This window comes from Malus sylvestris, chromosome 5, assembly GCF_916048215.2.
Source record: "Malus sylvestris chromosome 5, drMalSylv7.2, whole genome shotgun sequence".
Classification (NCBI taxonomy): domain Eukaryota; kingdom Viridiplantae; phylum Streptophyta; class Magnoliopsida; order Rosales; family Rosaceae; genus Malus; species Malus sylvestris.
Window position 1 is genome coordinate 44,559,523 of NC_062264.1, and position 13,403 is coordinate 44,572,925.

At 41.3% G+C, this 13,403-nt stretch overlaps 2 protein-coding genes across 15 annotated transcripts in view; both read left to right on the plus strand.

Moving 5' to 3' along the window:
• The window catches only part of LOC126624315 (G-type lectin S-receptor-like serine/threonine-protein kinase At1g61480), a 72,125-nt gene that overhangs the window by 22,554 nt on the left and 36,168 nt on the right, over window positions 1-13,403 (plus strand). For 4 of the 14 annotated variants that reach the window (XM_050293377.1, XM_050293364.1, XM_050293369.1 and 1 more), the window contains exons 1-4: window positions 5,900-6,682; window positions 6,817-6,861; window positions 7,063-7,143; window positions 7,281-7,649. The exons of 2 other annotated variants lie outside the window; for them this stretch is intronic. Coding sequence is in view for 5 of the 12 variants with exons in the window: in XM_050293364.1 (XP_050149321.1) it covers window positions 7,604-7,649 (46 nt within the window). In the remaining 7 variants the exon portion in view is untranslated. Of the gene's footprint in view, window positions 1-5,898; window positions 6,683-6,808; window positions 6,862-7,062; window positions 7,144-7,280; window positions 7,650-13,403 lie in introns of those variants that run through there. 8 more of the 14 variants (XM_050293360.1, XM_050293361.1, XM_050293365.1 and 5 more) reach the window with 7 other exon arrangements.
• On the plus strand, window positions 518-4,008 carry LOC126624327 (G-type lectin S-receptor-like serine/threonine-protein kinase At1g61550). Its single transcript, XM_050293391.1, has 7 exons — window positions 518-1,974; window positions 2,061-2,171; window positions 2,296-2,471; window positions 2,597-2,807; window positions 2,945-3,182; window positions 3,287-3,437; window positions 3,525-4,008. The coding sequence occupies exons 1-7, from the start codon at window positions 630-632 to the stop codon at window positions 3,828-3,830; spliced, it is 2,538 nt and encodes an 845-aa protein (XP_050149348.1). The 5' UTR covers window positions 518-629; the 3' UTR covers window positions 3,831-4,008.

A 13,403-nucleotide genomic window follows, 5' to 3' on the forward strand; every position in this document is an offset into this window, starting at 1 on the left:
GGCATCCAGCAAGGAGAAACCGAATTTCTTACTGTAGCAAAGTGTGAACAGTACGGGGAACGAAGCAGAAACCAAGGGCAATTTCGTCCTTTTACTGTTGGTGAACAGTACTCCTACTCACAGGATGAACAGTGATGGGGAACTGAACTTTAGTAGATATAAATATCCATATATAGCAAGCAAAATTTTACTTCATTGGTTCTTAGGTACTACATCGTCTTTTAAATTATTGTGTGTAGAAATTATTTATGTGGTTAAGGTTGGTGCATTCAAGTTCCGCATCAACGCGCGGACATTTTTGCTAGTTTAACCTATATATGTATGTGTGTGTGTGTATGATATTTTTGGTTTGCAGGAGATCCAACTGCTCTCAGTTCGCCACGTGAGCGAGAAGCTAGAGGTAGCATTCTCACAATGAACGTTAGGTGTGTCCAGAAGGAGCCAAAATCTATATCAAAGTCTTCTGCATGACTTTGACTGCATTAATTGAAGTTTACCTAGTAGTCTAATATTCTTGCAACGTGAATCATCCACATACTATTGAGAAATTTCTTTCATCTGAATTTTAGCCCAAAACAGTATTTCAATGTTTGATCGTATTGCTTTTCAGGGAATTTTTAATCATTCAGATGCAAATTAGAACCGAAAGTAGTGTTAGTGCTATGAATTCCTCCATGTTCTTCCTATTCTTCTTCAGCTTGCTTCTTCTGTCACGGCACCATTCTGCCGAAGTTTACGAGATAAGTCCTGCACAACCATTATCAGAGGGACAAACTCTTGTCTCCCCCCACCATGTTTTCGAATTGGGATTCTTCAGTCCTAATAATAATTCCGGTAATAAGAAGTATGTGGGGATATGGCACAAGAGTATTTTTCCTCGAAAAGTTGTATGGGTGGCCGACAGAGAAAAGCCGATTGCAGCTTCAGACACCTTGGCTAGTTTGAGAATAAGCAGCAAGGGGAATCTGGAGCTTGTAGATGGAAAACAGAATCCTCTCTGGTCAACAAATATTTCGGTGCTATCTAATGGTTCAGCTGCATCTCTTTTAGACACCGGAAACTTTGTCGTAAAAGATGATGATGTCGGAGCTGAACCGTTGTGGCAGAGTTTTGATTATCCTAGTGACACACTTCTACCCAGTATGCTGCTGGGGTTCAATAGCAAATCTGGAGAGACGAATTTCCTGACTTCCTGGAAAAGTGAGAGTGATCCATCGACGGGGATGTTCATGGTTGGATTGACACCACAGGTGCCATCACAGATTGTAATTTGGATTAATGGATCAACTCCCTACTGGAGAACCGGGCCATGGGATAAATCAACTTTCATCGGGGTACCAGGTACAAATGATGCATATACAAGTGGATCAAGATTAGATGATAATGCAGAGGAAGGAAAAAAGTATTATTCTTATAATTCTTATAATTACGGGGACAAGTTGGCATACATGGACATCTCTTCAGACGGTACACTTAAGTTTAAGCATTCCCAACGTGGAGAGAACTGGATTCTTCACTTTGTATCACAAAATAATTCATGTGATAAGTATGCAGCATGCGGACCTTTCGGGGTTTGCAAACGTTCTGAATCTCCAACAACTCCAATATGCAAGTGTTTGAAAGGGTTTGTACCAAAGTCACATGAGGAATGGAGCAAAGGAAACAGGACAGGTGGGTGTGTGAGGCAAACCAAATTGTTTTGTGAGACTAATACAAGTCAGTCAGTCGCTTCGAGAAGAAATGAAGACAGGTTTTTGAAGATGACGCAGTTAAAAGTACCGGATTTTCACGAATATATCAAGTTTTCAGATGCACAGAAGTGCAGGACACAGTGCCTGAAAAATTGTTCTTGCCTGGCTTATGCACATATTGATAACATAGGATGTTTGGTCTGGTCCAAAGACCTTCTTGATATACAGGAATTTGCCGACGGTGGAGAAGATCTTTTTATTCGCCTGGACCGCTCAGAACTCGGTAAATAATAGCATTCCTTGTACAGCTCTAATTAGCTAGCTATATGTTTTACACAACTTTTCTGTTACAAATACAATTTTTTTCAGGTGAAGGAAAGCCAATAAAGTTAATTGCCAGCCTCGCAGCAGTTTGTTTGATTAGCATCCTGGGTGCCCTAGGGTTCGGTTTCCACAGGTTGCAAGCTAATAATAAAAAGGGTAAGAGAATGAGATGGATGTGATTGATATGAGCAAACTAGCAAAAAAATGCTTGGTTTGATCTGAATTATTTGTTAGTCCGCTGATCTGACTCGGTTTTTTATTCTTATGATTTCCATATCAGGAAACGCCAGATTAACTGATACAATTGAGAACGGAAGAGACACTCTTCAAGAATACATTGGAAAGCATGATCCATCAGAGCTGGTCATCTATAATTTCGATAGCATATTAATCGCAACAAACAATTTCAGTATCACAAACAAACTCGGGGAAGGAGGATTTGGCCCTGTTTACAAGGTGATTGCGCATTCTTTTTTTTCTCTAGCTATAGTATATTATCACAACAGCTACAAGCCTACAAGTATACAACTGCAAGATACAGATATGAATCTAATGATTAATTTTTCGCCGGCCTTGTGTAGGGTAAGCTGCAAGAAGGGAAGGAAATAGCGGTAAAAAGACTATCTAGTAGCTCAGGGCAGGGCATGGAAGAGTTCAAGAATGAAGTGCTGTTGATCTCCAAACTCCAACATAAAAATCTTGTTAGGATCTTGGGTTGCTGCGTTAAAGATGACGAGAAGTTACTGATTTATGAGTTCATGCCAAACAGAAGCTTGGATACTCTTCTATTCGGTTAGTTTCTTTCACTGGCACTCTTTATGCCTTGCTACAATTTCTTTTCGTTAGCCGTCGTGTTCTTTAACTAAGGTGTTGGTAATCTCTGTTCTATTTGTTTTAAATTGTACATTTTTAATGGGTATTGTGATTAGATCCAACACAGAGAGCAGTGCTTGATTGGGGTAGACGCTTCAATATTATTCAGGGTGTCGCTAGAGGGCTTCTTTATCTCCATCGTGATTCTTGTTTGAAAATAATACATAGAGATTTGAAAGTCAGTAACATTCTCTTGGATGACAAAATGAACCCAAAGATATCAGATTTTGGGTTGTCACGAATCGTTGAAGCGACACAAAGTCCAGCAAATACTCACAAGGTTGTGGGAACACTGTAAGCATTATTTCTTTTCCTCTTCTTGGAAGAACATTTTTTTTAAGACAGTACACAAAGAAGCAATATTATAGCTAAATACTAATTAATAAATTGTTTGTCAGTGGTTATATGTCTCCGGAGTATGCCATGGGCGGAATGTTTTCTGAAAAATCTGATGTCTATAGCTTCGGCGTCTTGCTATTGGAGATTATTAGGGGCAGGAAGAGTACCAGCTTCTATCACAACGAAGAACAGCTAGGCTTCCTATCTTATGTAAGCTCACATTCTAAATCTAATAAATTTTGAAGTTATGAGCAGATCAGTTTAGAAATTGTAGCCAATATATATGAATTTTGTCAGGCATGGCATTTATGGAATGAAGGCAGGGGATTGGAATTTGTAGATGAAGTGTTGGCCGATTCTTTTTCCTCATCAGAAGCAACGAGATGCATGCATATCGGGCTTCTTTGTGTGCAGGACAAGGCTGCAGATAGGCCTTCCATGCTGGATGTAGTTTTCGCGCTAAGTAATGAGAAGGATCTTCCACCACCTAAGCAGCCTATATTTACAAATTTCGAAAACTCATCAGTCTATGATCCTCACCCACATTACAACAACATTTTCTCTGTGGATAACGCTACCATAACAATGATTGCAGGACGATAAGCAATCCCATACCGTCGCATCACAATGCGACGAATTTCGACCATTATTTTGAAAAGTTCTTACACCTATAAGTCAAGTTAAAGCTAGTTTGGTATTGTTGTGCTTTTAAAAAAAAAAAATTTGTATTCTACTGTGAAAATAAATAGCCATGAAATAAAGCAGTAATGTGTTTGGTAGACTATAGTTGTAAATGTACTTTTGGCAAAAAAGCAATGTTACAATGTTTAGTAAATTTTTATGTAAAACAACTGTAACCATGTAAAATGACCAAAAATAACATAGTACTACATGTGCTATTAATTTAATTGTTTGACAAACAATGGTCAATTATTAAATATACTTTGTTGTTTGTAAAATATTTATATCTTAATTTAAATCTATTCTAAATTATAATTAGTACACAAAATACTTTAAAACATTAAAATCTTTGAAACTGAATAATAAGAATGATCAAAAGATCTTCAATACTAATTCCTTTAGTCTAAAGTAGGAGGGGGAATTAGTGATAACACCTAAGACCTTGGAGGGAGTGAGTGGCCAATGATCATACAAAATCAGACACCTTGCTTTCCAAATGTGCCAGCACATAAAAGCAACATATGAGAGTAAATACATTCGATCTCCACACGAACCAACAGATAAATTTGATAATGAAAATAACCACTCCACCCAATTTGAGACTTCATAGGAGCTTACTTTAAAGTTGTTTGCAGGAATACGGAGCCCCTGGTACCTAAGACCATAGCTCATCAGTCGTCCCGTTGGCGCCCTCCTTCTGCGCCATACTTCAAAATTAATGTAAAAGCTAGTTGGTCAGCTCTATCGAGATCTGGTTATGTAGGGATTGTTATTCGGGATGCTGATGCTGAGGGTTCATTCATCGCTACGATTAGGCATGCCATTTATGCTTCGTTTGTAGGTGCTGCTGAAGCTCTGGCAATCTTGAAAGGTTGTGAGTTTGGTCTAGTAAGGGGGCTTAGAAAGGTGGTTGTTGAATCTTGACTCCTATGACTCCATTAGCTCTCTTTTGGGTTCGATTGAGAATGGCAGGCAGGAGGCTTACCCTTCTTTAGTTAATGCTAAACGGTTAAGGGAGTCTTTTCATGACTTTCGCTGGTCTTGGATCTCAAGATCAGCCAATATGGCAGCGAACTTGTTGGCATTGTGACGGTGTGCGGAGATGTGTGATCATCATTGGGCTAATAGACCTCATCTTCGTTAGTTTTTGTACTTCAAAGTGATGGTCTACCCTGTCCCCCGTGATGGGTTCAGGACAGTAGAGGGGGTGATAACATAGTGTGGCTATGTTGTCCTCCTTGTAACTCCCTCTGCTGTCATTTGTTTTTTGCTTTTGTGTTTGCTTGCCTCGTGGTAGGCTCTCCTTGTTTGTTTGGCTTCTTAGCCCGAGTTCTGTATTTCCCGTTTATCAAAAAAAAAAGTAGGAGGGGAACGACATTGTGCAATTTTGCCTCAATTTCATTTATTTATGAGTTTGCCATCAGGCTGATTTCAATGGCTCAATTTCACTGAAATCAGTAATAAAATAAAGCAGTAATGTGTTTGATAAACTATAATTGTAAAGGTACTTTTGGCAAAAAAAGCAATGTTACAATGTTTAGTAAATCTTTATGCAAAACAGCTATAACTGTGTAAAATGACAAAAAATGACATAGTATTACATGTGCTATTAATTTAATTGCTTGACAAACAATGGTCAATTATTAACTATACTTTGTTGTTTGTAAAATATTTATATCTTAATTTAAATCTATTATAAATTATAGTTAGTACACAAACTACTTTAAAATGTTAAAATCTTTTAAACTGAATAGTAAAAAGAGAATTGTTATTAGCATTCCAAAAATCTTATTTGACATTCTAATAACAATTTCCTAATAAGAATGATCAAAAGATCTTCAAGTAGGGGGAGAACGGCACTGTGCAATTTTGCCTCAATTTCATATTTTTATGAGTTTACCACCGGGCTGATTTCAGCCCAAATTTCGCTTCATTTACAAGATTGCCACTGGGCTTAAGAACGGGTCTTCACTCTTTGGGCTGGATCGGGGCTTTGACTCGGGGAGAGAGAGGGAAGGGCGACGGAAGGGTTGAGAGGGAGAGGTTCGCCGGGATTTCGGGGAGAGGATTTTCGGGAGGGACATGCGGGTGGGTGTCCTGTGGCTGATGCATCAGTCAGAGGGTTGTTGGGGGAGGAGAGGAGGGGGACAGAGGGACTGACGAATTGGAGAGAGATGGGAGCTACGGGTACGTGTTGATCATCGTAGAAAGGGTGGGGGATGGAAATGCACTTCGTCTTCCGTTTGCTTCCTGAAACCCGAAGCTCCGATCTCCCCTACCAATTTCTTTCATTTTCAACTTCCCGGGAAACAAACAGAAAATTCCAGAACCATTCCTTTGCGAGTTCCTATTTCCTACAATATCACCTCCCCCCCGCTCTCTCTCTGTAAATTCCCTAATCCCCCTTCCCAATTTCCTTCCTTTTCAACTTTCCGGAAAACAAACGGTAATTTTCCAGAACCCTTTCTTTGCCACTTCCTATTTCCCTAGAATATCACCCTCTTTCTCTCCCAAAATCCCTAATTCCCACTTCAATTCCATATCTTTCCATCAAATTCACCGTAAAAGATCAGTCTTTCGCGTATGATTTCTTTCTGGGTCCGGTTTTTGAGCCCCGGTGCTTCCGGTATTGCGTAACAAGGCGGAGGGCAATAGTGCAAGGGTTTGGAATTAGTTTATCGATCGTTGCGGTGGTTAAAAATGCTACCTTGGGGTGGATTGAGTTGTTGTCTGAGTGGAGCTGCTCTTTACCTTCTTGGCAGGAGCAGCGGCAGGTCAGTTTATTCTCTCTGTTTTTCGATATCAAATTAGCTTTGCTGATGATCAAATTACACATTTCTAAGTTGTCAATAACTTTTTTTTGTTGGTTTGTTGAATTTTGGTGTTTTGTGATTACACAGGGATGCAGAGATTCTTAAATCTGCCACTCGGATTAATCAGTTAAAGGAATTGGGTATTCGCCTTTCTTCGAAACTGAAAGATTAGTTTTTGCTTCATTTTTTTTTGTTTTGGTGCCGTGCTTGAATCAAATGCATTTTCATGTGGAACATTTGGTGGGAGGAGATTTATAGATTTATTTACTTTTCTGGTGATGCCGTTAGTCTGTTTGGATTTGTTCCCTGAAGTAGAGTTGATTTCTACTTTGACTTTTCAGCAAAATTGTTGGATTCCGAATGTAGATTGCCATTGGTGGTTGCGGTTTTGGGGAGAGTTAGCTCTGAAACCCCCATCAAATGTGAGTTCACTCGTTTACAAGGCGAATTTGTGGGGGAAACAGTACACAAATCATAACTCTAAAGAACATATTTGGATGCTTTTGTTGGTTGTGTTTTCGTGTGATTGGTAATCAACTATATTGTTTATCTTCTTCAGGCATAACAACATTTTTTTTGAAACACAATGATGCTGGCTCATGGATACAGGATTATGCTTTGATGCTTTCAATGAGTAAAGAAGTTCCCTGGTACTTGGTGAGAAGAATTCGCTATCTACATGTCCCTTCTTGTGCTTATAGAGTAAATATTATTTTTGGTTCACTTGGAGCTGAAATTTGACTAACTGTATATGATGGGGGTTCCTGGAATTTTTATTTTTTTTTATCGGGATGATGGAACTGGTCGTGTGTTTGTGGTGGGAGCACGAGTTGCCACAGGATTTGTATTGCCGGTTGCAAGTTAGGTATTTGAAGAGTTAGGATGATCCCTTGTATGTGGGACATAAGATTATCTCCAAGGCCTCAAGGTTTGCTTAGTTTAGTAATTGTTGTATAATTCTGAATGATTTATTTTTCATTTCATGGAAATGACCTGTTATTTGATTTAACTGAGTAATTTAATGGAAATATATTGTCTTTTTTTTCATACTTTGTTTTCTCTGCAACCAAACAGGGGCTGTGAGTTTTATTTTTTAAAGGATTTACTGAGGTTTTGGCTAAATTAATACCAGACCCAATTAGGAAAAGGAATTGCTGAATTAGATTTCTCAATCTCTTTTGTATGTTGTAGAAAGCTATTTAATTTATGCAGCTATTGTACCGGTCTTTCTTTTTTGGCTTTATTTGATTTATTCCCATTTTTACTAAACTCATGTTTCCATTTCCTTTTTCTGTTTATCATACTTAAACTGCTTTATTTGTGCAAGCTACTACTACGTGCTTGAATGCATTTTATTACTGGCGGGATGTGAAGAAAGCTAGATATATGTGCAGGATTGCTTGATTAGTTTTTGGGTTTTAACAACTAATTGTTAGCAGCTAGAAGCTCTGGTTAGATGAATGCTAATCTGATTTTCCTTACAGTATGGGTGTAGCGGAGATGAGGATGCTTCGTTGGATGTGTGGGCACACGAGAAAGGATAAGATTAGGAATGAGGATATCCGGGGTAAAGTAGGAGTAGCCGAAATTGAAGGAAAGATGAGAGAAAATCGGTTACGGTGGTTTGGACATGTGCAAAGAAGGCCTACTGACGCTCCGATTAGAAGATGCGACTATGGGACAGAGGTTCAGGGCCGAAGGGGTAGAGGAAGACCTAGGAAAACTTTGGAAGAGACTCTAAGAAAAGACTTAGAGTACTTGGATCTAACGAAGGACATGACACAGGATCGAGCACAATGGCGTTCTAAGATTCATATAGCCGATCCCACTCAGTGACTTGGATTTTCCAAGTCTCCAACCAAGAAGTTTTCCTCACTCGGGAAATTAAGGGAACACTACCCCAACCTACATGCTCCACTCAGAAAGCTTCAACATACAAGCTTCAACAAAAGAAAATTCAAAGAACTTAGCGAAGAAGGCTTTGGTGTATTTAACACAATACGTTGAAATGAAGGAAAGCTTATTTATTGATATCCCCGATAAGCTACAAATATGTACATATACATGAGTCAAAATAAACACACAAGAGGGAGCCTTCACAAAGGTTGCTTAGGAGAAGTCTCAGCAGTCGGTAGAGCCCCAGAAAGAGAAGGCACCGGAGGGGGATCATTTGGAGCCTCAGTACTGGACAGAACCCTAGGAGGAGGAGGCATCAGAGGTTGATCATTTGGAGCTTCATTACGCGGTACAGCCCCAGAAGACGAAGGCAATAAATGCCTTTGGAACAAACCCACAAATCTCTGATGATCAAGTAAAACCTGACCATCAGTTTCCTTCATCTGGTCAAGCTTCCTCTTCATGTTTGTAGCATAGTCATGTGCGAGCCGGTGCAACTGTTTATTCTCATGCTTGAGCCCTCTAATCTCCTGTTTGAGACTCATCACTTCAGCCGCCAATGATTCAACTTGGCGGGTTCGAGCAAATAGGCGTTGGGCCATATTAGACACAACCTGCACACTGAACACTGAGAGCCAGCGAATCCTTAACAGCTAACTCATCAGACCGTTTGGAAAGTAGTCTGTTATCTTTGGGAGTGAGAAGGTTCCTGGCCACCACCGCAGCGGTCATATCATTCTTCATCACGGAATCCCCAACGGTAAGAGGACCAGTTGGGGAGACGAAGGATGGGCGCCATATGTTGTCTGGAGAAGGCGGAGCTGCCTCTTCAACAAGGTTCAAGTCAAAACGACGGTCGGAGGGGCCAGACATTTTCAAAGGTGTTGAAGAGAGAAGAGGTTGGACAAATCAAGATATTAGAAGTGCAAGAATGAAGCTTCTACTGGTGGAGATTCAAGTGTGCTTTGGAACTTAATGCCAGCCTCTATAAAAATCTGCACTCGACGGAGCTTCAGAAATCAAAGAGGCGCCTGCTCAGAAATCGAAGAGGCGTTTGCTTTCTCAAAAGTTGGGCTGCTTAGAGATCACGAGGGTTGATCTCAGAAATCGAAGAGCCGTTTGCTTTCTCAAAAGTTGGGCTGCTCAAAGACCACGAAGGCCGATCTCAGAAATCGAAGAGGCGCTCGCTTTCTCAAAAGCTGGGCTCCCTAGAGACCACGAGGGCCGATCTCAGAAATCGAAGAGGCACCTACTTTTCCAGCCTTGTCAGCACCTGTCACACGCACACTCAGCTTTGCGGAAATTATGGGCATTCTGTCAAAGACTTCTGGGGAAGTAGAAAACACATGAATCTTACTGTTCAATCACCCACTTCCCACACGCAACAATAGCTCATGGGTACCACAGATAACTTTGCCAAAGTTCTCTGCCAAAGTTGAGCACGTGAAGCTTGCAGCTCCCACTACATCGCTCTGACCAAGAAGGGTAAAAAAATAGCAAAGAAACAGCACTAACAAAGTTTAGACCCATAAATTTTGAAGGTCTAGCTACCATATTATTACCCACAAGGGTAAAGGAACAGTACCACTGCTGGATAATTGGAAAGTCCATGTATGTCAACCTCTGTGCTTCGTGGCAAGGTAGACTAGCAAACATGCCCAACCTTTACTCACATTCGAGAAAACACTACCAATAAGATTGCTTGCTCCAAAATCGAAGAGGCACCGTCCTCCGAATCTAAAGAGCCAGACTCCTAACATGACTACTTTCTTAAAAATCGAAGAGCGGGTAAAGGAACAGTACCATTGCTGGATAATTGGAAAGTCCCTGTGTGTCAACCTCTGTGCTTCGTGGCAAGGTAGACTAGCAAACATGCCCAACCTTTACTCACATTCGAGAAAACACTCCCAACAAGATTGCTTGCTCCAAAATCGAAGAGGCACCACCCTCCGAATCTCGAGAGCCACTCTCCCAACATGATTACTTTCTCAAAAATCGAAGAGACACTGCTCCTCGAATCTCGAGAGCCAGACCCCCAGCATGAGTGCTTTCTCAAAAATCGGTGAGGCACCGTTCTCCGAATCAATCGAAGAGGCGCTCGCTTTCTCAAAAGCTGGGCTGCTCAGAGACCACGAGGGCCGATCTCAGAAATCGAAGAGGCACCTACTTTTCTAGCCTTGTCAGCACCTGTCACACGCACACTCAGCTTTGCAGAAATTATGGGCATTTTGTCGAAGACTTCTGGTGAAGTAGAAAGCACATGAATCTTACTGTTCAATCACCCACTTCCCACACGCAACAATAACTCATGGGTACCACAGATCACTTTGCCAAAGTTCTCTGCCAAAGTTGAGCACGTGAAGCTTGCAGCTCCCACTACATCGCTCTGACCAAGAAAGGTAAAAGAATAGCAAAGAAACAGCACTAACAAAGTTTAGACACATAAATTTTGAAGGTCTAGCTACCATATTATTACCCACAAGGGTAAAGGAACAGTACCACTGCTGGATAATTGGAAAGTCCCTGTGTGTCAACCTCTGTGCTTCGTGGCAAGGTAGACTAGCAAACATGCCCAACCTTTACTCACATTCGAGAAAACAGTCCCAACAAGATTGCTTGCTCCAAAATCGAAGAGGCACCGTCTTCCGAATCTCGAGAGCCAGACTCCCAACATGACTACTTTCTCAAAATCGAAGAGAGGGTAAAGGAACAGTACCATTGCTGGATAATTGGAAAGTCCCTGTGTGTCAACCTTTGTGCTTCGTGGCAAGGTAGACTAGCAAACATGTCCAACCTTTACTCACATTCGAGACAACACTCCCAACAAGATTGCTTGCTCCAAAATCGAAGAGGCACCGCCTTCCGAATCTCGAGAGCCAGACTCCCAACATGATTACTTCCTCAAAAATCGAAAAGACACTGCTCTCCGAATCTCGAGAGTCAGACCCCCAGCATGATTGCTTTCTCAAAAATCGAAGAGGCATCGTTCTCCGAATCTCGAGAGCCAGATACCACAGACCACTTTTTCAAAGTGCTCTGACAGAGTTAAAACATGTGAAACTGGCAGCTCCCACTACCGTGCTATGACCAAGCAGGGTAAAGGAATAGCATTACTACTTGTTGTTAAGGAGACTCCTATATATGTCGACCTCCATCCCCAACGGACAGGCAGACCTGCAAAAATGCTCAACCCTTCATCATATCTGAGAGGGCACTCCCAACAAAGCCTTTCGAAATATTCAGCTTTCTTTCCCCCCGATAATACCTCTGCAAACAAGCTATACTAGAGCAAGAATATCTCATATCATCAGGGTTAAAAGCAAGAGTATCCCATATCATGCTTTTTCCCTGTTTTTTCTTTTGGCCTTGTTTTTACCTGCAAGACAAGGAGAAATAGAGCAATCAGTCAGTACTTGGAATCAAGCTTCCAGCCAGGAACTGACTGCCTGGAACCCCTTACCTGATTACTTACCTGGCATTGCTCTCGAGTACTCATCTTCATCATCTTATGTTTCCAGGGAAGATTCCGCATCTGCTTGAGGAACAGATAGGGCAAGTGCGAAGGATACAAGGAAGCATGTGGAGACAAGCGTAACAGCACACGTGCCGATACATCCATTACTCTGTCAAAAGCAAAAGTATCCCATATCAGCAGGGTGGAACGTACTCTAGATTTGATGGACTTGTTTTGACCCTCAAATTCTTCAGTCGGCCTTATACTCTGGAGGAAACCAGAAAACCCTCCAGCTCAGTTCAAGAATAAGCCTGTGGAAAGTTACTTCTTCAAAAGCAAAAGTATCTCATATCATCTCTTCTCATTTTTCTTCTCTTTATCCTTCATGCTGCTGCAAGATGGGGAGAAGGTGAACAATCAGTCGGAGCTCTGATTGCTTACCTTGTCTGTCACCTCTTTCAGCAGACCCCCTAGCTCGGCGACTTGGGGGACTCCTACTACATGGTTTGTATCGCGCTTGACCAAGCCTGAAACTACAAGTAAGCTTCAAGTGAAATTGATACATTACCTTGTGCATCTCCACCAGTTAAAGATACCACCCCTGGATGGAGGAAGAGTACTTCCAGAGAAGATGCCACATCTACCTATGAGACAGATAAGGCAAGTCAAGACGACACCACACTCCGATACTTAGAAGTTTCGTGATTACGAGATCATTATCCCACAATATTTCCTAATGTCATTTGTACTAAATCATTCACTCGTACTCACTAAAGGAGAGCTTGAACCTATGTACTTGTGTAAACCCTTCACAATTAATGAGAACTCTTCTATTCCGTGGGCGTAGCCAATCTGGGTGAACCACGTACATCTTGTGTTTGCTTTCCTATCTCTATCCATTTATATATTTATCCACACTAATGACCGGAGCAATCTAGCGAAGATCACAAAAAGCGACCGTTTTCGTTACCTAGGATCTATCTTGCAAGAGAACGGAGAATTAGATGGAGATCTCAACCATAGAATACGAGCTGGATGGAAAGAGTGCATCCGGCGTGTTGTGTGACCGTCGTAGGCCACTGAAGCTCAAGGGAAAATTTTATAGGACGGCAATAAGGCCAGCGATGTTGTATGGCAGAGAATGTTGGGTGGTGAAGCATCAACACGTACACAAAATGGGTGTAGCGGAGATGAGGATGCTTCGTGGGATGTGTGGGCACACGAGAAAGGATAAGATTGGGAATGAGGATATCCGAGGTAAAGTAGGAGTAGCCGAAATTGTAGGAAAGATGAGAGAAAATCGGCTCTGGTGATTTGGACATGTGCAAAGAA

Coding starts and splice junctions, on each gene's coding strand:
- LOC126624327 (XM_050293391.1), top strand. CDS start 630: ATGCAAATTAGAACCGAAAGTAGTGTTAGTGCTATGAATTCCTCCATG. Junction 1,975..2,060: donor CCTGGACCGCTCAGAACTCG/GTAAATAATAGC, acceptor AATTTTTTTCAG/GTGAAGGAAAGCCAATAAAG. Junction 3,183..3,286: donor CACAAGGTTGTGGGAACACT/GTAAGCATTATT, acceptor ATTGTTTGTCAG/TGGTTATATGTCTCCGGAGT.